This window comes from Cynocephalus volans, chromosome 1, assembly GCF_027409185.1.
Source record: "Cynocephalus volans isolate mCynVol1 chromosome 1, mCynVol1.pri, whole genome shotgun sequence".
Classification (NCBI taxonomy): domain Eukaryota; kingdom Metazoa; phylum Chordata; class Mammalia; order Dermoptera; family Cynocephalidae; genus Cynocephalus; species Cynocephalus volans.
In genome coordinates, this window is record NC_084460.1 from 135,756,300 (window position 1) to 135,781,180 (window position 24,881).

General features: G+C 39.5%; 1 protein-coding gene across 1 annotated transcript in view; it reads left to right on the forward strand.

Annotated features, from left to right (window-relative positions):
* The first annotated feature begins 12,195 nt into the window (after positions 1-12,195).
* The window catches only part of MYH15 (myosin heavy chain 15), a 130,598-nt gene continuing 117,912 nt past the window's right edge, over positions 12,196-24,881 (forward strand). Inside the window, exons 1-6 of the mRNA XM_063092013.1 lie at positions 12,196-12,303; positions 16,376-16,474; positions 20,046-20,189; positions 21,408-21,564; positions 22,201-22,228; positions 23,528-23,621. Coding sequence (XP_062948083.1) covers positions 12,211-12,303; positions 16,376-16,474; positions 20,046-20,189; positions 21,408-21,564; positions 22,201-22,228; positions 23,528-23,621 — 615 coding nt within the window. The 5' untranslated portion in view covers positions 12,196-12,210. The remainder of the gene's footprint in view (positions 12,304-16,375; positions 16,475-20,045; positions 20,190-21,407; positions 21,565-22,200; positions 22,229-23,527; positions 23,622-24,881) is intronic.

The following is a 24,881-nucleotide window of genomic DNA, read 5'->3' on the forward strand; positions in this document are numbered from 1 at the left end:
TAGTCAGGGCTGCAAAACATTTTCTCTTTAGCAATTATTACAGTAAGATTTCAGATTTCACTTCGGATTCTGTGTATTAGAGTACTTGATCAGCTACATCTTAAGTGGAACGATTTGTGGTCATCGATATACAAGAAATCTTTGAAGGGGCTCTATATTGGGAATAGTTACTTTTATTGTCAATTATCTACGAGATTTGATTATTTGAATATAGCAATTGCTGATAGAATTTAGATATTTCCTGAGTTTTAAAAAAACACTACTTACTTTACATTAAGTTCTTGTTTGGATCCTCATTCTCTATTCAGCCCAGGGAAGAAGTAATTCTGCCTCATACTCCTGGGGTTATAATAATGATATCATAGGCCAAAGAATCTCCAGGGCTGCTATGCCCATCTACTCTGTAGATTTGTCAGCTGTCAAATACCAGCTAAGCCACATCAGCATCTCTTTGATCCTGACCTTTCTTGGGATTTTTTTCTGGGGGGGATGCGGGGTTCGCAGGCAGAACCACAATACCCCCTCCCCACCCCCACCACCTGCCCTCAGAGTCAGGAGGTGCATGTCTCTCCTCCTGACTGTTCAGAAATGGAAACAGGCTTATTACTTTCAACAGCTGCCTCTCATTTATTCCAAACTAAACCCCTCTGAAAACCTGTCTGGTCAGTTTCCTCTACATTTGGACATTCTGAATCCTCAGAGCTCCTTGAAATGCAAGTTAAACTGTTTTGTCTGATTTATTTGGAATAACTCTTTTTTAAAATGTCCAGACACAACACACCCTTTTTTCTCAGTCCCTAAGCACACATGAAAATGGCTTGCAGTCCCCAAAGGCCAAATGGAGAGCTTTAATGTCCATTTCCTACAAACCAAAAGCCAGCCAGGGTGATATTTATCTTGCTTAATTTTATATTGCCTGGGATTTCTGCGAGGCTGCTGCTGACTGTCAGTTTACCCATTCTAATTAAATCACATTCCTGTAAGAAGCAACAAATATCATGTCAATTAGACTGCCATATTAGCTCATTTTAGTAGAAACCGATTAGTGAAAATTATATAGTACTTGCTTCAGCATTTATTACTAGCCTACTTCTGCCCTCAACACTGCTGTAATAGGCTCTAGTATAGGTGTTTCTCTACTATTTTCTCTTTTCCCCAGTGGAAAATGGGCAATTAATTGGTTTGGGGGAATAGCTATGCAGAACTGGCCAATCAGTAGTGAGAACTGATTGCATTAATTGCAAGAGCTGTTTCCTATAATTCAAAGAGTTTTACTTTTGTATATCACTTCCCAAAAGTTATTTTCAGCATAGTTCAGAAAGTCCCTCAGCTTCAGCGACACATTTTCACACTTTGCAAAAGGCTTTCAAGCCCTGAAAAAGTGATTCAAAATCAAAGGCCTTGATTGGCCAGTCTCTCCTTTTATTGCAATCAGTTAGCTATTTGGTTCAACTAAAGACTCAGCAAAAGAGAATTTTCTGGATGTTGGAAGGGGCAAAGAGCAATGCATTTCCTTGGACAGACAGAATGCTTTTAAAAATTATACTTTTGGGGGGAAGAAATTAAAGAACGTTATCAGAATTATGAGCTAATTATGCTATATCACAATGGTTTCAAGAATAGATTTTTAAGCTCAACATTCTAGGCTCAAATCTTGTCTCCAAAAATGACTAGCTTATCACCTCTGCTTCTGTTTCCTCATTTATAAAGTGGAAATAATAAAACCTACCATATAAGTTCATTATGAGGCTTAAATAAATTCACACATACAAAGAGATTAGAACAGTGTTTGGAACATAGCATACCCTTAATAAATATTTTTCTTAGTATTCTCAGAATGACCTAAATAAATAGTAGATAACGATTATTAACTATTATTTTGGCAATATGGAAAATGTTAAGATCCTTAACTTAATTGTTCAAAGTCACTGGTAGAGATAACGCTAGAGCCCAAGACTCCAAAATTGATGCCACAAGAAGGGGTATTGCTGTTTCTCTTATTAATATTGTCTAATCCTATTATGTAGCAAGCATTTGGGGAATGAGTTAAATTAGTCCGTGGATTTGGGTTGTAGAAATGGAATAGTTTTCTGGCATCTCACATCCTTGCCTCAGAGACATTTTGGGTGCCAAATCCAGATCCATGGGTTCAACTTCTCAAAAACCAGCAGACAAATTTAGAAACAATGGCAAAATTGACTGAGGTTGTCACCGTTGACCTTGACAAGGGTGTATAAAGCCTTGACTCAGCACTAGTCTGCTCATTTCTTTTGCTCTTTCCAAGGTAGGTTTTTATCTCCCTTTTTTTACCAACACATTGAATGGCGGTTATGAAAGACTATTGGCTATTTTACTGATATTTTTCACATGGGGGTTATTCATTATATGAAATGAAGTCTTTTTTTTAAAGACAATGTATCTATGGAATTAAATAGTCACTCTGAGGTAAGAATTTTAACAAGTTATTTTACTTTTATTATAATCTCTTGGAGAATGTATGCCCATTATTGTAATTATCATACCAAAAACTATCTGTTGACAAATCTTGTAGCCTACTAGACTTAAATCTTGAAAACAGAAGCTAGGTCTTAATTATTCTGGTACCACAAATATTTTGCCAATTCTGGGCACTAATTGGATGTTCAAAAAAGTGTTTGTTGAATTTAATTGAACTAGAATACATAATATTCTACTTTTATTTTAAATAAGTATAGTCGTCCACAGGGGGAATTGGTTTCAGGACTCCCCTCAGATACCCAAATCCAGGAATGATCAAGTTCCTTAAGTAAAATGGTGTGGCATTTTCATTTAACCTATACTCATCCTCAGTATACTTTAAATTATCTCTAGATTACTTATAATACCTAATACAATGTAAATGCTGTGTAAATAGTTGTTGTACTGTGTTTTTTATTTGTCTCACTTTTTATTATTGTATTGTTATTTTTGTTCCCCCCCCCCCCAATATTCTTGATCCTTGGTTGGTTGAATCTATGGATACAGATTCTGATGGCATGTCCTTGAATATCTATCCTGTGAAGATGTCGATTACAATTATACTCGTTAAAACTCATATAATTATCCAGGGTTAAATTCATAGTGTTCAGAAAATTTAAAAACTATGAGAATAATACAAATAATACCTTGGATTTATGTTATATGTCACCTTTAAGAATCACTAAATATATATAATGCATATCTTTTGTGTTAAATAATAATACTAGCAATTCTCCAGTAGGTGTTACTCTATTATGCAGATCATGGGTCACTGACCCTAAAGAATATTATCATGACACTGTTCCATTCCAGCTAATATTTACTCATCGACTGTGCTGTTAACTAGTATTTTATGGGAGGGTATATTAGCCTTCAATTCTGAAACACAAAAATACAACCCTCAGTCTTAGTTTTCTTCATTCAGTCCCTCTTTATGGATCTATCATGAGTATATTTTTCTAAACTCTGCTCAAAACTGTCCACACTTTCAGGTTGGCTTCACTGTCATCGACTGGCGAACATGGGCTAGTCATTTCTTTTGCTGGTCCCTGTTACACTCACCTATAGATTATGGAGCACTGACGTAGCTGATATTAAAGAACTTTTAATTTTAAAATTCCATGGATTCAATAATCTTAGGATAATACAATTTAGATTTCTTGACTTGAATGCTTTTATTTAAAAATAACTACTTATTTAAATCTTTTCCTGCCAGTTTAGTTTTGATATAGTTAACCAGTTAATTTTTATCCTCGTCCTGCCCCTTTTGAACCATAGGTCTAAATTTTCATTTCATTTTTTCATCCAAATTAGAGAACGGGGTGATGATACTTTTTTTTTTTTTTTTTTTTTTTGGTGGCTTGCCGGTATCAGGATCCAAACTCGTGATGCTTTTTTAACCACAGCTTTTTTGCTTATAAGGATGTGTTGCAGCTTGGTTAGATACTTTTCTAACCAAGAACATAATCCCTCCTATGCTGGAATGCATCATGCATAAGAGCATAGACTCAGGAGTCAGACTGATGGTTCTACTTTGTTGGTTAATTCCCTAAATGTTTATCAAGGCCCTACTCTGTGCAAAGGACTGGGGTCAGCTCTGAATGTGGCAGACCTAGTCTGCCCTAAGGTTGCTTATATTTAGTTAGGAAGATGGACAATTAAACTAACAATAATAATAATATAGAATGAAGATTATCATGATACAAATAGTAAAGAGATCTAAGAATGCATCTAGCAGAGAGAACTAACCTAGAAAATAACTTTCTGTAGAAATGTTACTTACAGCATAGTCAAAGGATGATTAAGAATTAGCCAGAGGAAGAGGAACAGGGCTGAGTGTTCCAGGCAGAGGGCACATCACATGTGAATGTCCAGAGATCAGAGAGTGCTCTTGGAGCCTACTAGTAATATACCAGCCAGGTCTGCCTGGGGACAAGACAGCAAGAGAGATGGGGTGGGGACATCAGGCAGGCAAGAGGGTGGAGAGCTCTAAGAGGAGTCTTCAAAAAGTTCATGGAAAGATTTGTATTATCTTTTAATTCCACTTTTCCATGAACCATGAACTTTATGAAGTACCCCTGTAAAGGCTCTGTTAACATGTTGGACTTTATCTTAAAGGTGGAAAGATTTTAAATAGAAAAATAATGTGATTATGTTCCTCTGTTTGGAGTTTCATTCTTTATTGGCTGCTGTCAAGAGACCAATTAAGAGAGTTAAGCAATAAACCATGACAGAAATGATGACGGCCTTGATCGGGATGCTGACTGGGGAAGTGGAGAGAGATGGATGGTTTTGAGTGAGGTTTAGGTAGAGTCTGTAGAGAGCGGCAATTGGATAGGAAGGTGAAGGGAGAAGTGGGAAAAAGGATGACTTTCATGTATCTCAATTCAAAACCAGAGACAACACTTGCTAGCACTCTAAGTCTCAGTATTTTCACATGAGGGTTATTCTATATGTCCCTCATAGAGCTACTGTGAGGTTAAAATAGTTATTATTGTAAGAAAACACTTAACCTAGTGCGTGGTGTATAATAAACACTCAAAATGGTAACTATTATTTGCTTTTATTAAATAGTGTTGGCATTGACTGTGCAGATATCATCTCAGGGACATTTGAGATTACTTCCTTTGAGCTGTAAACTATCCTTGCTAAAAATACAAATAGAGGTGAGAGGGTTATGCCTCCTTGACCTGTATCACCCTGTACATGGCTTTATCTCAGCATTTATCATACTGAATTTAATAATTGATTTACATCTCAGTGCCCACTAGAGTGGGAAATTTTTGAGATCTTGTTGTTCTTTTTTTTTGACCTGTAAGGGGATCGCAACCCTCAGCACGGTGTTGTCAGCACCACGCTCAGCCAGTGAACGCACCGGCCATCCCTATATAGGATCCGAACTGCAGCCCCAGCGCTACCAGTGCCACACTCTCTCAAGTGAGCCATGGGGCTGGCCCGATCTTATTGTTCGTTTAATCCATAGATCCTAAGAGGACATACTCTAACATGAATGCATACAGAATTTAATCAGAAGTTTTTCTCTGGATAAACAGCAGATAGCTCACTACAGAGCCCAGTGAATGAACCATGGGGGAAGAGAACAGAGGAAGGGGTTCTGGAACCCAGGAGTGCTAAAGAGTATCAAATGCCGCAGAGAAGATGAGTAGGATTAGAGACTGCAAAGTACCCAATTAGGATTTGCCCATAGGAAATTATTAGAAAGAACCATTTCTGCAGAGAGATGGGAGGAAAAGCCAAATTGCAGTGGGCTGGAGAGAATGAGGGTAGGAGGCAGCAGAATCTGGGAATGTAGACACTGTATTGCCTGGAGACCTGTAGTTGTAATAACAATCACCCTTTGAAGTGAATACTTCAAATAATCAATAATTTGTGCAACACTCTGAATTTGTAATTCAATTGAACATTTTAACATTCCTTTTAAAAGGAGATAAACCTGCCTAAAGCCCCTGCTTTTATAGCAAGCTAAACTGCATATAAATTTTTTTAATGTAATTTTATTAATATTTTTTACATTCTAGGATGTTGTTGCAGAGCAGTTGGGAGGGAGGGGGAGAAGGGAAAGGGGAAGGAAATGTGATGGAAGAAGGAGGAAGGAGGAGGGGTGGGATTGAGGCCTGTTTAATAGAATGCATGTATCGTAATTGGTTAAGGGGTGGTAGATTTGTGCATAAAGACTAAGTGCTTAGGAGGTTTCTACTGAGTAAACCTTGCTGAGTTAAGGCACATAACACGATTATCCCAGCAGCATGAATACTAGGAGGTATCAGCATCATTTGTCTACCCAGTAGTGTCCCTAATTAAGAGCATCTTGCAGCATTTCCCCAGATTTGTGGTGTTCACTGGGCCTTGTAACTCAACTGTGTTTCTTTTACTGCCTTGAGACATATGCTCCAGCTTGTTTGTAATTATTTAAGTGCTTGGTAATTCTCCCCTTCCTCTGTTGACATCTGGATAAATCCATTCTCATTTTCAGGCACTTTGTCTCCAATTTTAATAATGGAAGAGGCTTTGTCAAGAGATGCTTAGTGTCTGTTTACTCAGAGGAATATTAATATTTTTTCTTATTACTTGCATCATGACTTCCCAGCAGTGGAAGGCTTTGAAAGTAAACATGCATAATAATCTACCTTGATGAAGAACTCAAGTGAATCTAATCATTATGAGACCAACTTGAAAAACTGTAGGGTTTGCTAACATAAAAATAATTTAACTCTTTTAACAATTTACTTAATGGGTATTGTGTGAGTTTCTGCTTACAGTTAAGGCACTAAAATGCCAAGGTGGTATGGATTTCTGTTTACCCTCTGCAAGAAATTTATTGTCTAACTCTGATCAGTAGAGATAAGATTGCTGAGTGGTAGATTTACTGTGGCCAGCAGTAAGAGGACTAGAGTGTGACATCACCATCCAAGTAGACAATTCCCTTGTCTCACCTCCGTCTACCCAGCTATAGCTGCCACTTTGTGAATTTCTCTCTTCACTTCCCTGTGGTACCATTCTCCCTTACAATGTTGCACATCTCAGATTCACTAAGTGATTTAAAAAGCAAAGCTACCCTCCTACATATTTAGCATGGTGTTCAAAGACTGCACAAATGCTTGTTGAATAGCAATAAGAGTAGCTAACAGACAATGTGCTAACTTTTATATATATAATCTCCACATCATCTTAGGAAATAAAAGCCTGCATTAGGACGAAGACTGGGACATAATGTGTTAGTTAACGATATTTCGATGGCAAATAAAAACTCACTCAAATCATTTAAAGTTAGAGGAGACATGGGAATTTGTTGGAAAGTTATGGAGAGATATGGAAACCAAATGCAGGAACTGAATCTAGGTCTCAGGAGGTACTATTATCAGGAAAGCTATTTGGGACATAAGTAAGCAATGTCTCTTTCTCTCTTTCCTTGGTCCCTTATTGCTGCTTCTCCTCCTGTGACTCCCTCTCTATTAACACTTTTGCTGATTAGCATGCATGTGTCACCACGTGACCACACCACACTTCAAATTTGCATCAGTCCATTCAAGCAAAGAGCCCACACTGACAGTGGCACGTAAGTCTCAAATCCATACTCCAAGAAGACACCTGGTTGTCCCTGACTGGATCAGGTACTCACACCTGGTCTAGTCAGCTGCACCAAGACCCGGTGTCAGCTTACAGACATGGCTGCCTGTGGGTCATACCTGTGGACAAGGACAGGGACTTAGAAGAATGTGGACTCAGTAGCCACTCTAAACAGTGTCTGCTAAAAGTGGGTAAGATAATTATAGAGTCAACAGAACTTGGTAATTACTTGAATGTGGGCAGGAGAGAGAAAGAAGATCAGAAATGACTCCAAGGGTTCTACTCATATGCTGTGAGACTATGGGGGTCAAGGATGGGACCCTTCCTCGGGAGTGGCAGGCAGAGGATGATGAGGGAGTGAAACATGAAGAAAAGGCCTCTCGTGATAAGGAAACATAACCCTGTCTAAAGTTTCTGCTCAGGATGGTGAGTTGGGAGTCAGTGGCTGCACAAGCTTTCCTCTTCCCCTGGCTTCCACTGTCCCTCTGGGGCTCTCTCTGCTGCTGTGACCAGTGCCACCACTTGCCCAGGTGTGAAGATTTCTCTCTACAAATTTGTTTAAAGTGTAGCCATAATTCAAGACAGAAGAGACTCCTATCCCCACCAAAATCTATTACTCTAATGGGCCAAAGAGTACATTTATTCTGCCCACTATTGTACCCCCTGGGCCTAGTGTGAGCAATTATAGATGGGCAATAAATACATATTGAATGAGAGAATAAATGGGCATTTTCAAAGAGATGTTTAAAAAATACCTGGGGAGGGAGAGGGAGATAACCACAGAGTAGACACCCGAATAAAAAATAGCTATTTCTAAAATAGAGATTGTATTCTTAAAATAACTTCAGGTGCTAGACCTAAAAGTAGGGTTACCAACCTGTCCCCGCTTGCCTGGGACTTTTCTGGTTTTCACACTGAAAGTCCCAAGTCCTGGGAAACACCTCAATCCCAGGCAAACAAGAATGGTTGGTCACCCAGGCTGGTGTCACATCTCAGCTGGCAGGCATTACCTTATTTCCCATTATATCCTAGCTAGGTTTTGACCAACATGCTCCTTTCTAAGCCAGAGGAAAAAGTTCATATCTCAATTCTCTCTTCCATGGAAGGGCTTCCCACTCTTTGCCTTTAACTTGTGAACTGGTAACAAAGATACACTTGGAAATTTTATCACGTGAATGTAAATAGAAGAGTGGTGGGTATATGGCACTCAGTCCCTAAAAAGGTGAACTCTAAAGCTGAACAGGATGAATTATTTTGCTGTATTACATGTTAAATGACGTAATGCACACCATTATCTAACGCTTCTCTATGAATACAATTTTCTGATAGTGATGCTGTCGTCTCATTGCTCTGGGAATCGTGGACACAAGTAATCTGGACTTTGTAGTTATGGAAAAGCTGTACCCTCATTGTTGGTTTCTGAATTATCATTTCAAGTCATGAGTTCTCTTCTGAGTGGGGTGTCCACATGTCCCTATTGGCTTGGGACAATCTCAGATTATGTCTGTTGTCCTGGTTTAAATATTACTAGCACCCCCTTTCACTCTCAAAAGTGTCCCAGTATGAAAAAATGTCCAGGTTTGGATGATGAATCATAAATGATCACCACACTTATAGCTATGTAATCCCCAGAGCCTAATAATTCCAGTATGCACGGATAAGTCAAACTTGAAATCAAATGTTCAAAAGGAGCACTAGCCCCTGGAGGTGAGATATAACAACGAGCAGCCAACCCTTGTGCCCTGTCTTCTCTCCTCCTCCCAGCGTTCCAGCCCTGCCCCCTGTTCTCCTCTGTCTCTTAAACATATGCAATAGCAGGTGAAATTTACAATGGGTCTCAGAGTCCATTGATAAAAATGTACCAAAATACCAGCCTCAAATATAATTTCTTCTCCATATACAGATTAACTTCTTTTTAAAATAACTAACTTTAGTTCTGTATTCATTATGTTTCTCTGTCGTGGGTAATGTTCAGGTTCCTGTTTACTTTGCTGGCAAGGTTAACTTTTTACTTCCTTTGGGCATTTGGGATCTTTCATTTTCTATTTTCAGGTGTTGATGTGACTGGGCTGTGACAAGTGTGTTATTCTATGAAGTTCTAAATCTATGTGTGTAACTTGAAACTAAAGGGACCCAGAGCTCAGTAGGACATTAGGGGGTTAATGGATGCTGAGGATGCCGAGGAGGAAGGAGGATTCTGATCCTTGCTTGCTCTGGTGACTCATCCTCTTGGCCTCAGTTGGTTGCCAGGTCCTTCCCACTCCTGGCACCTGCGGTCTCCTACTACCTAGTGCCTGCTGCTACACATTCTGTTCCTTGTATACCTTTAAATATGCTAAGTGCTCCAGACTTGGAAAGAGAGTTACACAGCTGTTTGCTCTATGTCTTGATGCATAAAATGCATCATTCTATCCCTGGATGTGATAATAAGAACTACTTTTAAAAAATCTGTTAATTATGAAAGTATAAGCACATGGCACACATTGAAACACACTAGAATGGAATGAAATGAAAGGTAGCTCTCTCCTCCTATCATCTCCTGTTCCCACTCCCCAAACAGATGCCCATTTCTTAGGTATCTTTCCAGGAAATTTGTACGCACACACACATGTATTTATGGATATTTTTGGTATCTCAAATGTACTTCCTGAGCCCTACTGTCTACCAAGTGCAAGCCACCAGGAAGTCACATATAGAGAGGGAGGAGGAAGATACAGAGCAATTCTCTCACAAATACGTATTCACAACTTGTCTCCCTGGCTACAGCTTCTCTCTATCCCAATCCACCCAGAATATGCTGCCAGAGCCATTTTCCTAAAATATTGCTTTCCTCATGTCCCTGCCCAAAAAGTCTATATTTCCCATCATCTATTTCTAACTTTCTCTGCCTAACTTTCAGAGCTTTCCTTTATCTTGCTCCAGTTTATCTATTCAAATGTCTAATAATGTTATTAAGATTATTATAATTATTGTAAATCCTAAATGTGAATGCACCTGCTGAAAAGTCAATTTTGTTCTTTTTCCTCTGAGAAGTGCCATCCTCAGTCCCTTTGCTTATGTTGTTTCTCTCGAGGACCTTCTTTTTTTCCTCTCTCTACCTCAGTAAATGTCCCTATACGTTACAACTAATCCTCCCATTGCATAGGTGAGGAAACTGCACCTAGAGGGGTTAAGTGACTTTCTACAAGTCACTTCTATTTTATGGCAGAGATAAAACAAACTCTTAAGCATTATTAGTCTTTGCTTTAAACCACACCCCTTTACACTAGATCCCAGAAATGGTATCACTGTACCCACCCAAGCTACCAGGAAGAAAAGAGTGGATTAAGTGCAGTAAAGTACCTTAGTTTATTAGGTTTGTTCATTGCCATCGTGTGCGAGATAGAAAGACTACAGTTCATTCTGGTGTGGGTAGACCATGGCAGTGATCAGTCCTCTAGGGCAGCACCCGAGCTAAGCAAACTTAGTAAGTCCTTCTCTACTTTCTCATCTGTAAATGGGGGTAGTAATACTTGCATGCTTGAACGGAGAGGAAGATATTTTTGTCCAAATAGAATGGCCTCTCATTTTGGATCATGACAGCCCAGTTTACATTTCTTCTCCTTCCTGTTATCAATCATAAACTATGAAAATTAAAGATAAAATATGTAAAGTGTTTGGTAAAGAGTGGATGCTCAATGACTTTAGCCTCGAAAATTTGCTCAGCAACCCAGTCCTTCAAAGCCTTGCTTAAGCTGATGACCTCCTTTACTTACCCCTGCTCCGCTCCCCCCCGCCGCCACCTGCTTGTCACCTCCAGCCTGGCTTTCGCCCTACTGCCCTCGGCCAGGCTTCCTAAATGCCTGTCAGCCTATATTTTTGTAAACCACCTGCTCCTAGACACTGATCTCTGCCAGGATACTTCCTTTATATATTTTTTACTCTCTAATGCTGAATGTTTATCTGAGCAACTTCCTCCCTATGTCACCATATTCTGGCTAGAATATTCTGTCTACCTGGATGCAGTTAGATTCTGCTAAGCCCCTCCTCCATGCCTATCAAGAGACCCTAGTGTCCACAACTTGACAGCTCTCAGTCTAGCCCATTCTACCACCTGCCAAGGTCTCTGTGGTTCAGGGATGCACTGTGACGTTCACTGGCCTTGGGCACTTTTGTCTTTGGGAGGTCCTTCCTCCACACACATGCACACAAAATATTAAAATCAAATTTTACAACTGCATTGGTATAAGAACAAATATAACCCAGGCTAGATTTATTATATATCATTAATACTATATTCATGTTTTTCTTCTGATTTTAAAAGAAAATAAAACATTTTCATGCGTCCCTAAAAGCATCATGGGCCCTAGACACTGTGCCTTCTGTGCCTAGTGGATAAGTTGCCCTGCTAGAGTCAGATGTTCTTAAGTTCAATTTTGTCATAAACTTGAGACATGGTAGAGAAAGAAGGGGCAGAGTTAGTTGAAAGAAAACATAAGCCTTTTTAGTCTATCTATAATGAATGGTTTCTCATTTTAGATGCCTCATTTCCACCTTTTCCTTTCCCCTACTTATCTTTTGCAGAGTGAATCCCTTCAGTTCACTTTTCAGCCTAACCCTTCTTCTTGGTGGATCATTTTAAGAAGGATGGATCTGTCAGAGCTTGGAGACGCTGCAGCCTTCCTCAGAAGAAGTGAGGCTGAGCTGCTTCTGCTGCAAGCCATGGCCTTTGAGGGTAAGATTTGTGACGGCTGCTGCCTTCACTTTATTTTACTCCTTCAAGGTGGCAACTAAGACGTTTGATCGATTGAGAGGAGCCATCAATTCTGGAGCCTAACTTATTTTTCAGGATGCAATCAGCCTCTGTGAACCTGTGACTCTGAGCAATTGAGCTGACGGTGTCTGGGGTAGGAAGTAAGTGTGTGGGGAGGAGGAGGACAGCTGGCAGGTGGCCCAGGCACATGCCCCACTTACTTGGCCTGAGACAGGTTTTCTCTTCAAGGAGCAACTTTTCTAACACAGACACCCCTGGGAGCAGCCACAGATAAAGCCTTTCTCAAAAACCTCTTAGTTATCAGTGAAGAAATACCATAGTCAAAGGAGGGGCTGTGACTTAGGCTGGTGGTGGGGTTTGTACATGGTAAGGAAGAAGAAAGGAAAAGACCCCAGGAAGGCTGGACGAGTGCTTGTCTCTGGCCCTTTTCAGAATTTCCTGATGTTGGCGCTTCCCCCCTGGCTGTCTTATAGTGCAGCAGGGTCACTCAGCCAACACTAAACAAAAGATAATTAGGAGACTGGTTCACCCTGATTCTTCGTTTCTTGGTAGTTACAGGCAAAGACAAAGGTTAATGAGGATTTACCTTCAAGAAAAAGGCTAAATTCTACATGAAAATCTCTCAATAAATGTTACTTCCTCCCCACTCCCCTTTATCTGTCTGGGCTTCATGGCCATCTTCTGAACTTCAGCTAATTGGAGATTTAGAAGTCAGATTCAAAGTGCAATCCAGCATCAAGCCACCTACATGTCTTTATTCCAAAATTATTCAACAGTACAACATAAAAACTGACTGAATGTTGTTCTGGTACTCAGAATCAGTCAACATTAGGCTTTAAATGACCAATTATAATCCAAGCCCGTTATGTAGGACATTATATTTCCATCACGCACCAGTCCTGGATCAGTTCCCAGTTTCTAGTCATTGGATTTCATTACTGTGATTGGATTTTAGGTAGCTGATTACAATCCATCAAATCAAATAAAATAACAGAACCACCCCTGAGGTCAGAACTGGCCATGCCGAGGCTTATCACAGGTAGTTAGACAATGGAGGCCGAGATGATAGCGGTGCCCAGGAGAAAATGAAAATCGGGCCAAAGCATTAGAGATGATTGAATGATACATTTAGTAGAATCAGTACTGTACATAATTACTTAAAATATAGCAATCTACCTAATTTTTAATTAAATTTTTTGGCCAAACAATCCTTCCTCATTGGAATGTACTGGCAGCAAAAAGGCAAGAGGCGGCAAAAGTTGTTCATCCCCCTAGTGGACATGGAATTTGCTTTTTTGAACTCAGGTCAAATGGAAGTAGTGTGATAACAAGTGTTTGGCAAATAGTCTTGGGTTCAAATTCCCTGTCCTTGACCATCTCTGGCTGTGTAATTAGAGCAAATCACTTCACATCCCTGAGCCTCGGTTTCCTCACCTGTCAAATGGGGATAATGATATTAACCCTGTTTACCTTTCTCCATTGCTGTGAGGACCAAATGAGATTATAAAGTAAAAAACAAACAATGCATTGTTATGATACCTGGGAAAGAAAATTGGAATTGTTGGGTGTCAGGGAGGAAGCCTGGGGGGTTGTAGAGATAAAGACAAAATACCATTCCAAAACCAAATGTAAATGATTTTTATATTAGAACAGGTAAGCCATCTATTTAATCTCAATTTAAACCCATCTATTTAACCCCAATTTTGATCAATATCAGAAATAAGACTCAAGAAATGCTTCAAATAGAAAACAGTGGTTATCTCTGAGTTATGGATCGATTATGGGTGATTTAAAAAAATTTTTTTTTATATCTCTAATTTTCAAGTTTTCTTCAATAAACATATCTTTATATTGGAAAACATGTTTAATCATCTAAAAATACGAAATCATATAGGCAAAACCCACCTCATTTTACAGATGAGAAAACCAAGGCACAAAGGGATAAGGTGACTGCTGTACATCTTGTTCCTAGCAAAGCCAGTACTAAAATCCAGGTGGGCTGACTCAAATCTGTTGCTATCTACATTTCCAGCTCTGCATTATTCAAAAACACGAGGAATTAAGAGTTGGCTGAGTTCACTTACTTCATCTTTAAAAACACCCCGGTCAGGGACTGGGCCTCAGCTAGGGAAAGGTTTCAGAAAATTTAGAAAGTATTTCCAGGGGCGATGAAAGAAAAAGCTCATCATGAGGTGTTGAACCTAATCCCTGAGAGAAGAATTGGAAGGAAAAACAGCTAAGCATATGTTAGAGTAAGCATGCTGCAATGTGCAAGCACTGATTTAGGAGGTGAGCCATCTAATTTCTAGAGCCATTATTCTAATGACTGCCACTAATTATCTATGTGACTATGAGCAACTCTCTTCATCTCTCTTTCCATGTTCTTTCTCTAGAGAAATAGAAGACTGTGCCTGGTCTTCAAGTTTCTTTCAAGTGATAACATTTGATTTAAAATGCAGAGAATTTACCTTAAACACACACACAAAATGTATGCTAAATAGGTGCTTTTCAAAAACAGGCATATTTTTTATAGGTATAACACAAAGCAAAATCAGTTTTTGTAAAAAAGGGACCAAAATAGTAAATACAATGCAAAACCGGTACTTAAAACACGAACAACACATAGAAAGCACATGCACAATCAGTTAGATGGGAATATAAAATCCTCTTGCCAAGCAGTTTTACTGGTGAATTATTTGCAATCAGGGAAACAGAGAAGGCAGCACATTGTGATAGCAAGAAAGCAGTGAACAACCGAATTCTTTCCAGAGACAATCTTGGCAGAAGGGGCGAGTGGTGCCCAGCCTCACCTCCTTTGTACACAGTCCAGTCCTATGGCCCACCTCTGGGGAAAGCATCCAGCAAGGGCCACCTGTCCTGCAGCAGCGAGGCCTCTCTAGCTTTGGTGATTCCCATGTTAGAGGCGGTGGAGGTGACTGGGTTGGCATTAGCCGTTAGTGCTATGATTGCAGTGGGGTTTTCACCTGTGTTTCACGTTGCCACGGGCTAGGAGTTTCCCCTCTTCCAGCCACGCGTTCTCCCCTCTTCTTCCCCTTGGTCTACCTGAGGAGCTATGACCTGGGGACTTTTGAGAGCTTCTGCTAAGACTCGTTTTCCTTTAAAAGTACATTTCTTATTCATCTTCATTGGCTGTCTGCCTCAGGTGGGAGAGCACTTGAGAAGAACCGAAGTGAGGCCAAGAGAAGCTGCCTCAGGTGTTCATAAGAGTCCTGGCTCATTTCACCCTAAACCTGTTATTGGTTAATCACTTTGCAGAGGGCTGCTTTGCTTAAGAATGGGGCATGAGGGTGAGGAGACTGAAGAGGGAAAAATAATACATGAGGGCAAATAATGAGTCACTTATGCTGTATGACAACAATAACTCACGTTCTCTCTCCTCACTTCCCCTCTCTCCAAGTCTACAGTAATTCTCTTAGCAGGCTTTCATCCCAAGATTAAAAATGAGGTCTAAAAAAATCCTGAAGGGGCTGGCCCGTGGCTCACTTGGGAGAGTGTGGTGCTGACAACACCAAATCAAGGGTTAAGATCCCCTTACCAGTCATCTTTAAAAAAAAAAAAAAAATTCCTGAAGGACATGACCATTAACCTAAATTTTCACTTAGTTGTTACCAGACCTTTCTGAGTGAAGAGTTTTGGAGGGGAGCTGGGAAGGGGCACAAGCATCAGGGCAACCACCAAGGGCCTGGGGTCATGAGTGAAGGTGAGTGTTGGGATTGGCAGGGGTGGGTAAGGTTTTCAGCAGGTGCTGGTAGGTAGCTTTCTTGTAGAAACATGGTCTATGATGCTCCCAAGCCTCTGCTTGCTATAGTGTTCCTTGTTCCTATAGGGTCATTGTGTGAGTATATCTTCAGGGGGAGCTTTCATGACTTTATGTAACTTTGCAGTTTCCTATATTAGGTACTCCAAGTCAAAAAGCAGACTTAGCAGAAACGAGATTGTATGTATCAGTAAGAAAGAGCCTAATGTGTATATCCATAAGTACTATAGTTATAATCCATTTTTTTTTCTACAGAGAACAAGAAATGCTGGGTTCATGATGGCAAGAATGCTTATATTGAGGCTGAAGTAAAAGGGAGTGAAGATGGAAAAATAATTGTTGAGACTGCAGATGGGAAGGTAAAAGAATATTTCATCCTGGGGATGACTATGTTCTCTACTTAAATAATTAAATATCTCCTTTCTCTAATATTTTCACTAAAAACCTGGGATTGGGGATGCCACTGACACACTTTGGAGACCACCTTCATCTTTAAGAAGCTTACCATCAAAGATTAATGAAGAACATTGAATAAATCAGAGAGAAATGACTACCAGTGACAAAGATCAATGACTCTACAACTCACAGCCATTTCCACTTCTTTCATCAATGTTTTAAGATTTTTTTTTTTGAGGGTACCCCTTGGAGTGAATAATGACCTAAGGAACTAATGAAGCAAGCTGTGTTTGTAGAATCAAGAAAAAGATGTATAATTTGAATAAAAATAGCATAGTGTCAGGGAAGCCAACAGATGGGGGAAAGGCCAGTAGTGTCAAATGCCAGAGGAAAATATAAAGGGCTTGGAGAAGGTCTTGGGTTTCAGAATTAGGAGTCGTTCATGACCTTTGAAAGAGAGGGTAAGGTCAAGTGTTAGGGCTAGGCTAAGGGCTAGGCTAAGGGAATGTGTAGTGATGCTGTACAGTCTCCAGCCCCTTCTCCTGGTCATCAAGAACAGCAGGGTAATGTTGAGAAGCTCACTCTCAGAACCTTTTTCTAACCCACTGACCTTGTGTTACCTGCCAGCCCATGGTTGACTTGTATGAACAAGTCATTTCCTCCCTGACTTGGATGAACACTTCCTTGTATATTTTACAGATGATTCTCTGCCCATATTCACTTCTCTAAACTCCTTCAGTTCTGCTCCTTTCCAACTCTATAACAGACCACATCCTATAACTAACAGGTATAGTCATTATTAAGAAAGCTGTCTTCTTCATGCTCTTATCTTTGTATCTGGACAATTTATGATATAAAGCATTACCATCTGAGTTGTAAAATTCTAGCAGCCACTCATAAACTACCACTTTCAATGCTTTAATATGCCTTCCTGACAGTCAATATCTGTACATTAAAAAAAATCCCAAATTAGGTAGATTTTATATAACTAACTAAGGGGATTAAGGCAGGAACTTTGTCCTTTCCAACAGGAACATAAACAGGTAGTCAAGGAAGAAGTCAAACTGTCCAAAGTCAGTAAACGAAGGAAGCAGAGGCCATCAGGGCCATTTAGCCTTGAGATAATATTTTATTAGAAGAAAGCAGATTTGAATATCTTTTTTATCATTGTTCATGCCAACTTTTTAAAAACAACTTTATTGAGATAAATTTATATGCTGTAAAGTCCACTTCTTTAAGGTGTACAATTCCATGGTTTTAATATATGAGGGTACTTCAAAAATTTCATGGAAGGATTTGTATTGTCTTTCAATACTCTTTTTCTGCCAACTTTTTGAAGTACCCTGGTACCTGAAGAAATGTGCAACCATTACCATAATCTAAGAGTATTTTCATCATCCCAAGAAGAAACTCTGTGCCCGTCAGCAGTCACTCTTCCTTCTCCCCCATGAGCCCCAGGCAATCACTGATCTACTTTCTGTCTCTATAGGTTTGCCTATGCTGGCCATTTCAGATAAATGGGATTATATTTAGGTGGTATTATATTACGTATAGGTTGTCTTTTGTGTCTGGCTTCTTTCACTTAGCATAATGTTTTTGAGGTTCATTTATGTTGTAACATAATGTTACATATGTTTTTGTGTGGATGTACATTTTCATTTCTCTTGTGTATATATCTAGGAGTGGCGTTGCTGGGTCATATGGTAACTCTATGTTTAACATTTTGAGGAACTGCCAAACTATTTTCTAAAGTGGCTGCACCATTTTGCATTCCACCAGCAATGCATAAACGTTACAATTTTTCCTTGTCTTCATCAACACATTTTATTAACTGTCCTTTTGATTATAGCCATTCCAGTGTGTGTGAAGTGGTATCTTAATATGATTTTTATTTGCATTTCCTTAAAGACTAATGACGTTGAGCATCTTTGCATGTACTTAGTGGCCATTCATATATTTTCCTTGAAGAAGTGTTTATTCAAGCTTTTTGCCCATTTTTTGATTTGGTTATTGCCCTTTTATTATTAAGTTGTAAGAGTCCTTTTTACCTACTGCATACAAGCTCCTTATCAGATATATTATTTACACATATTTTATTTCAGTATGTGCATCATCTTTTCATTTTCTCAAATTTATTAAGCTTCCAGATGAGAGGTTTGTTCTTCTGTGTACATTCTCCAAAACTATTGTGTCTTCAACAGTATTTAAGGTGATTTGTAAATATAATGTGGTTACATCTATAATTGCAAAAAAAAAAAAATCTTAGGAAGAAGAGCATGAAAGCCATTCACATATTAGAAAGAGGAGTCTAAAGTGGTTTATTTTGTCTTGCTTGTCCTTCCACCATGTAATGAAGGTCCCAATCCCCCAGCCTCGCCAGCTGCAGGCTTCCTCCTCCCCATGCGAGAAGTGACTACACCTCCAATCACCTTAGGTCTTTGTAACATTAACGTAGGCAATAAAGCCAGTGGGTGTAAAGTACTACTTATTGAAGAAAGTTGGTTATAAAAGAACATAGAAAAATAGAATCAGGGCTAAGGGGAAGGTTTTGAAGATGTAAAAGACCTGATTATGTCCTGCATGTGTTTGAAAGCAAAAGAGAAGTCCTTGAACTACAGAAACTGAAAGGACTCAAAAGAAAAGGGATACACTTAGAATGATGTCAAAGAAGACTGTGGAGAGGAATTCGATCCAGAATACAAAGAGTGTGAGAGCCTTGGAGAGAAGCCATCACCAACTGGAGTTAAATGGGGAAATCAGTTGACAACAATATTAATCAACAAAAAGTTATAGAAGGGATCTTAGGAAACCTTTGAGAAAAACCCCAATAGTAGCAATACATTCATATTCATTAAAATATTAATATTTACTGAGTACCTACCATGTTCGAAGCATTATGATAGGTGCTTTGATAACTATAGAAGAAGACAACAGGAAAACTTTTCTGGGTGCTTATAATCTAGCTGGGAAATAGTCTAACATAGTCAATTATTAAAACATACACAAGAGTATTAATGTAAAGACAATATAGGTTATATATGTGGTAAGACTTAACAAAGGAGGAACAAAATGAGCTGGAGCAGTTGGGGGAGGTTTGAGGGGTAGGCTAGGTCTTGGACTGTCTGGAAGGATGAGGTCTGTCTGCTTGATCTTCCACTCCAAATTTCTTCTTCTAAACCTCCAAGATATGTTGGGACATCAAGAGAGGGGTCAGATCATGCATAACATGATCTATGTATTCTTAGAGGTAATCAGGGTCAGCGAGGAACTACAAGATTAGGGCACTGTAAGACAGAAAATCTTGATTTAGCAAAAATGCTATTTTTACTACATGTTCAGGGAGGGAGAGGGCTTTGGCAGGGAAAACACCTGTTTCTTCCATGAAGGTTGGTTTAATCACTTCTGGCCCTGTTCCCTAATGAGGCATCTTTTTTTTTTTTTTCTTGACTCTGAATATTCTTTCTAGTACATGGAAAAATGAATAAGCACAGGAGAAACAGGGGAATCTATCTTATATTTCTCTCCTCTTTGCAGAGTCTGAGTGTCAAGGAGGACAAAATCCAGCAGATGAATCCTCCAAAGTTTGAAATGACTGAAGACGTGGCAATGCTGACTCACCTCAATGAAGCATCCGTGCTGCATACTCTGAAGAGGCGCTATGACCATTGGATGGTCTATGTGAGTATATATCCTTTACTGCTGCAGTATCATGCTGGCACTCATACTGGCAATGTCCTATCCTCTCCTTGGCAATAGCTTATGTTGAATTGAAGCATACTCACATGGGGATGGTCATTGAGGAAAGCCCATTGGGAAGGGACCTTATCTTGTCCTTTCCCCAATTTTATTTTGTCAACATTCATGTCCCTTTCCACAGGTCATCATGCTAACTTAAAAGCTTGAGGCTTGGAACCTGATAGGAGTGTCTAAATGAGAGCTCTGTCACTTACGATTTACTTAAAACCTATGCAGCAGAAGCCACACTCACTAGATTAGGCTAAAATGGTGGCATTTAGGACCCCTTGCCACAGAAGCTGTGACATGCAACCAGCTTGCCCCTCAGCTCTCTGATTCACCATGTGACTGTATTAGTTTTCCTGGGATGCTCTAACATAATTATCACAAACTAGGAGGTTTAAAACAACAGAAATTTATTTTCTTACAGTGCTGGAAGCCAGAAGTCCAAAATCAAATCAGATTAGCAGGGTCACACCCCTCTGGAGGTTAGAGGGGAGAGTCCTTCCTTGTCACTTTCAGCTTCTGGTAGCTACTGGCATTCTTTGCAGCTGCATCGTTCCAATCTCTGCCTCCACCTTCACATTCTTCTCCTCTGTGTGTCTCTTCTAAGAACACCAGTCATTGGATTTAAGGCCCACTGTAATGTGATTTTGAGACACTTAATTACATCTGTAAAGACCCTTTTTCCAAATAAGGTTCTGGAGAGTAGGACATAAACATATCTTTTGGGGGGTCACAATTCAACTACTTCTGTGACTGAGTAACCCACATGAGCTATTCCCGCTCAATCCCCTAAAAGTCAGGTTCCTAGTTTTGCTGAGACAGAGATTCCCCTCTGGCCTCTGATGCCTGATGGCTGGTTATAGAAATCTCCGCAGGCCTGTTGCTAGCGTTCTCTCTGTGTTCAAAAGCTCTCTGTGTCAGACATGATAGTAGTTAGCAGACCTCCCAGGGGAGAGGTAATCCCAGGTCCCAATGTGACTCTAACCCACTCCATCTCGTCCCATTAGAAGTCTCTTCTTTACAAGAATCCAAAAGCTCTTCTTTTTTAAGTTCCTTTATAAGTAAAAATTCCAGCAAATGTTACCTGACAGCAGAAGAGCTGACAAACCTGGAAGTATTTCTAATCTGTTTTCTGAAATCCTGCTCATTCCTCAGACATATTCAGGTCTCTTCTATGTGACCATAAACCCTTACAAGTGGCTTCCAGTGTATCAGAAAGAAGTCGCGGCTGCCTACAAAGGGAAGAGGCGATCAGAGGCTCCCCCTCACATCTTTGCCATTGCCGATAACGCCTTTCAGGATATGCTTCACAGTGAGTAGCTGCCCTACAAAATGAAAAGTAAAAATATCTGATCTACTTTTTCTGTATGTCACCAAGAGGCACTTAGGCATTGTGAGCAGAGCATGGCCTTTACAGTTATCTAATGAAGGCTCCATTTACTTCTGAATAAAATGTGAGCAAAATCGTACCTACCTCCTAGGGTTATTGGGACGATTAGCTCACGCGTCAAAGCAGGATAATGCATCTGCAGTGCTCGGGCCAGTGGCTGGCCCAGAGTAAGCCCCCTGTAGTGGGTTAACTTCTGTTACATAAAGCATCCACTATGGTGTCTGACACAAAGAAGTTATTCTGTAGCTATTATTATACAATGATTCTTAAAAGACTGAAAATGGCAAAAATGTCAACCATTAGTTGGCTAACATTTATATTCAGAGCAAGAAAATAGGCTAGAATTTATATTTTCTTATGACTGGCATACATAGGGGCAAGAGAAAAATCTATTTTACTCTGCACCGTTTAAATGGTATTTTTTTCTAACTGTAAATGAAGCACATCCTTTCCTTTGTGTCTGACTTCAAACTGTACCCAGGGAAATTTCGAATAAGTTCATGCTCATTCATAAGCCTCTAACATAAGAATATTCTGACATTTTCCTTTCTTTTGTAGATCGAGAAAATCAGTCTATACTCTTTACGTAAGTGTTTGCCTTGTTTTTCTTTTTGGCCTGCGGTAAGTTTCTATGAAAACAGACAGACCCCTTACATTTGGCTGGGAATAAAACTTAAATTCACTGTCTTTGAATAGTTTTCTCTTTAGATACAGAATACATTCTAGACAAGAATAAGATACTCAGGAAATTGTCATAATTCTTTAATCAGTGATTACTCCAAATACAGTGTCAGCTAGTCTGCTTCCATCATTTTAATAGATCCTTTAGAAACTTCAATGCACAAGCTGGTCTTTATCATCTTCTTGGTGGAGAGGAGCTCCATTGTCCCAAATGATCACCTTCAAAAGCCTCTGGACTGGCTAACTAAGCAGAGAGGCTAAAATCAGTAGATATGACCATGACACTGAAAACATGCTATTGCAGACAGCCAGACTGGGACAGGCCAAGGTACTTTAAGTAGTGGGAACTGAAAGATGGTGAGGAGGGATAAGAAAAGGGGGTGAAGAGGAAGGAAAGAAAGGATGTCAGTGATACCCTATTGTATGTTAATTTTGATGGAAAGAGCACTGTCAGGCCAGGTGAACTGTCCCCACGGTGGCTGAGACCCAAGAGGCTGTGAGGTGCTTAAGTCCTTGGCCTTCCTGTGCAATGAGGATGCCGCTATGTGCGTTGGGCTCTGTATTGGCTTCAGCTATTCCAAGAGGGATCATAAGTTCTCAGAATCTTAGAGCAAGAGGGACAGTCAGGTTCTGCCCTTTGCAGAGAAGATAGGCTGTTTTCTGGAGTTTCATACAGATCAAGGTAGGTTTTGGTTCTATGATGCTTTGACTGATGAGACTATAAATTCACCACTGTGTTCTTCCCACATTACAAATTTAGCAGGTTATCAAAGGAAAAGGGGAAGCCAAATCCCAACTGCCTGGTGAAATGATTGGTAGGCCCTATTCTGAAAAGAGAGTTGGACTTGGCCGTGATTCACGAATATCTCTTGAACAGTTGGTAATGAGGAGACCTATCTCTAATTAGTAGAGGTGCTGTCCTGCTTTTTGTTAATGGGGCAGTGAGGAACAGGCTTCCTGATCTTATAAAAGTCCTCGATCTTTTTGAACTCCAGATTTTTGCTCATACTGTTTTTTCCAGACTGAGATGTGCTTCCCCTTCTCCCAGAATTTAAATGTCTACATATCCTCAAGTTCCATCCTAAGTTCCACTTTTCTATAAAACCTTCCCTGTTTGCCTTAGCATATATCACCAGAATTATTTAACTTTCATTGTATTGATAATTGGAACCAGTTAACTGTGTTACTGAATTTCAAATCACAGAGGAGAATCCGGTGCTGGAAAGACTGTGAATACCAAACATATTATCCAGTATTTTGCCACCATAGCAGCCATGAGAGAATCCAGAAAAAAGCTGGTAAGTGTTCATGTATTTTGGCAGGACAGGTGAGGTAGCCCTATTCACTGGATCATGGAAGCTCTGTCCTAACCACTTATGAGGAGTAAGGAGGTGATAAGAGCTACAGAACAATTAGCACATTATAGAAAAGTATTTTATTTCCATCTTTCCTTTGCCCCTTGATGGGATCAGCAAGTGCTACAAACCAATAACATGAAAACATGAATTATATCATTTGTTTCAGATCTGCTTCAAGGGGTGCTTACTAGCCTGGTCTTTATTGGTTGGACCCTCTGAGATTTACGCCTTCAAGATCTGAACCATCTTACCTCAAAGCTAGGGTCATCAGTGCCTTAAATGGCCATTTCAAATATTTCTGAATCCCTTTAGCTACCATGAGATATCAGACTCCTGCAAACATGTACCAATAGAAGTCTGCTTCCTTCATCCCTAACTCCTGCATCAAATCTCAAATGCCAGATGGACATAACCTCAACTTTAATCATATTCCATGTTCTGAAAAACTTCACCTTGTCTCTCTACTTAATATATATATATTTTATCTTTGGCAATTTTTAATTTAGCTTACTTTGTTTAGCTCCATTAACAGTTTAGTGGGCCTCCTAATAATTTGAGGATTACCAGATCATGAAAGTTGGTATGCAAATAAAATTAGATAATGCTGAGTGGAACTCAAAATCAATGAGTTATTGAGCTGTTAGACCTCTCATCTTTCTATGTCTGGCATTGTTATTTTGCTTTTTCAGTTTGAACCTGGATGTTGTCTGCTGTTTTTGCACAGTAAGAAGTATATCAAAATACTATCAGGTCCAATTTTAAACTATGGAAAGTTTCTTTTCCAGCTACCACATTCCTGAATTTGATTAATTTCTCTAGCTATCACTGAACTCTATTATTCACTAAATGTAACTTCATTTTTTGTGTGTGAATTTTAGGTTTTTTGTTTTGTTGTTGTGCATTAATTGGCTTGGTCTAGCTATTGAGTCTTATGGTAATACAGAACATGATACATAATACATTAACACTTCTATAGAATTCTTTGCTTATATAGCCTTTTACTTATGTGAAGGACAGTAGACCCATATTACTTAAAAGGGATATAATATTTATAAATGTATAAATTCTTGAATACCATAATCTATATAATTCCCCCCCTAAAATGGGTCTTTGAGGCTGAGTGGAAAACAAAAAAGCCATTTTGAAATGTGGCTGCTACATGGCCATTCAGACTCACTCTGTGTACATGACCTGTTTTGG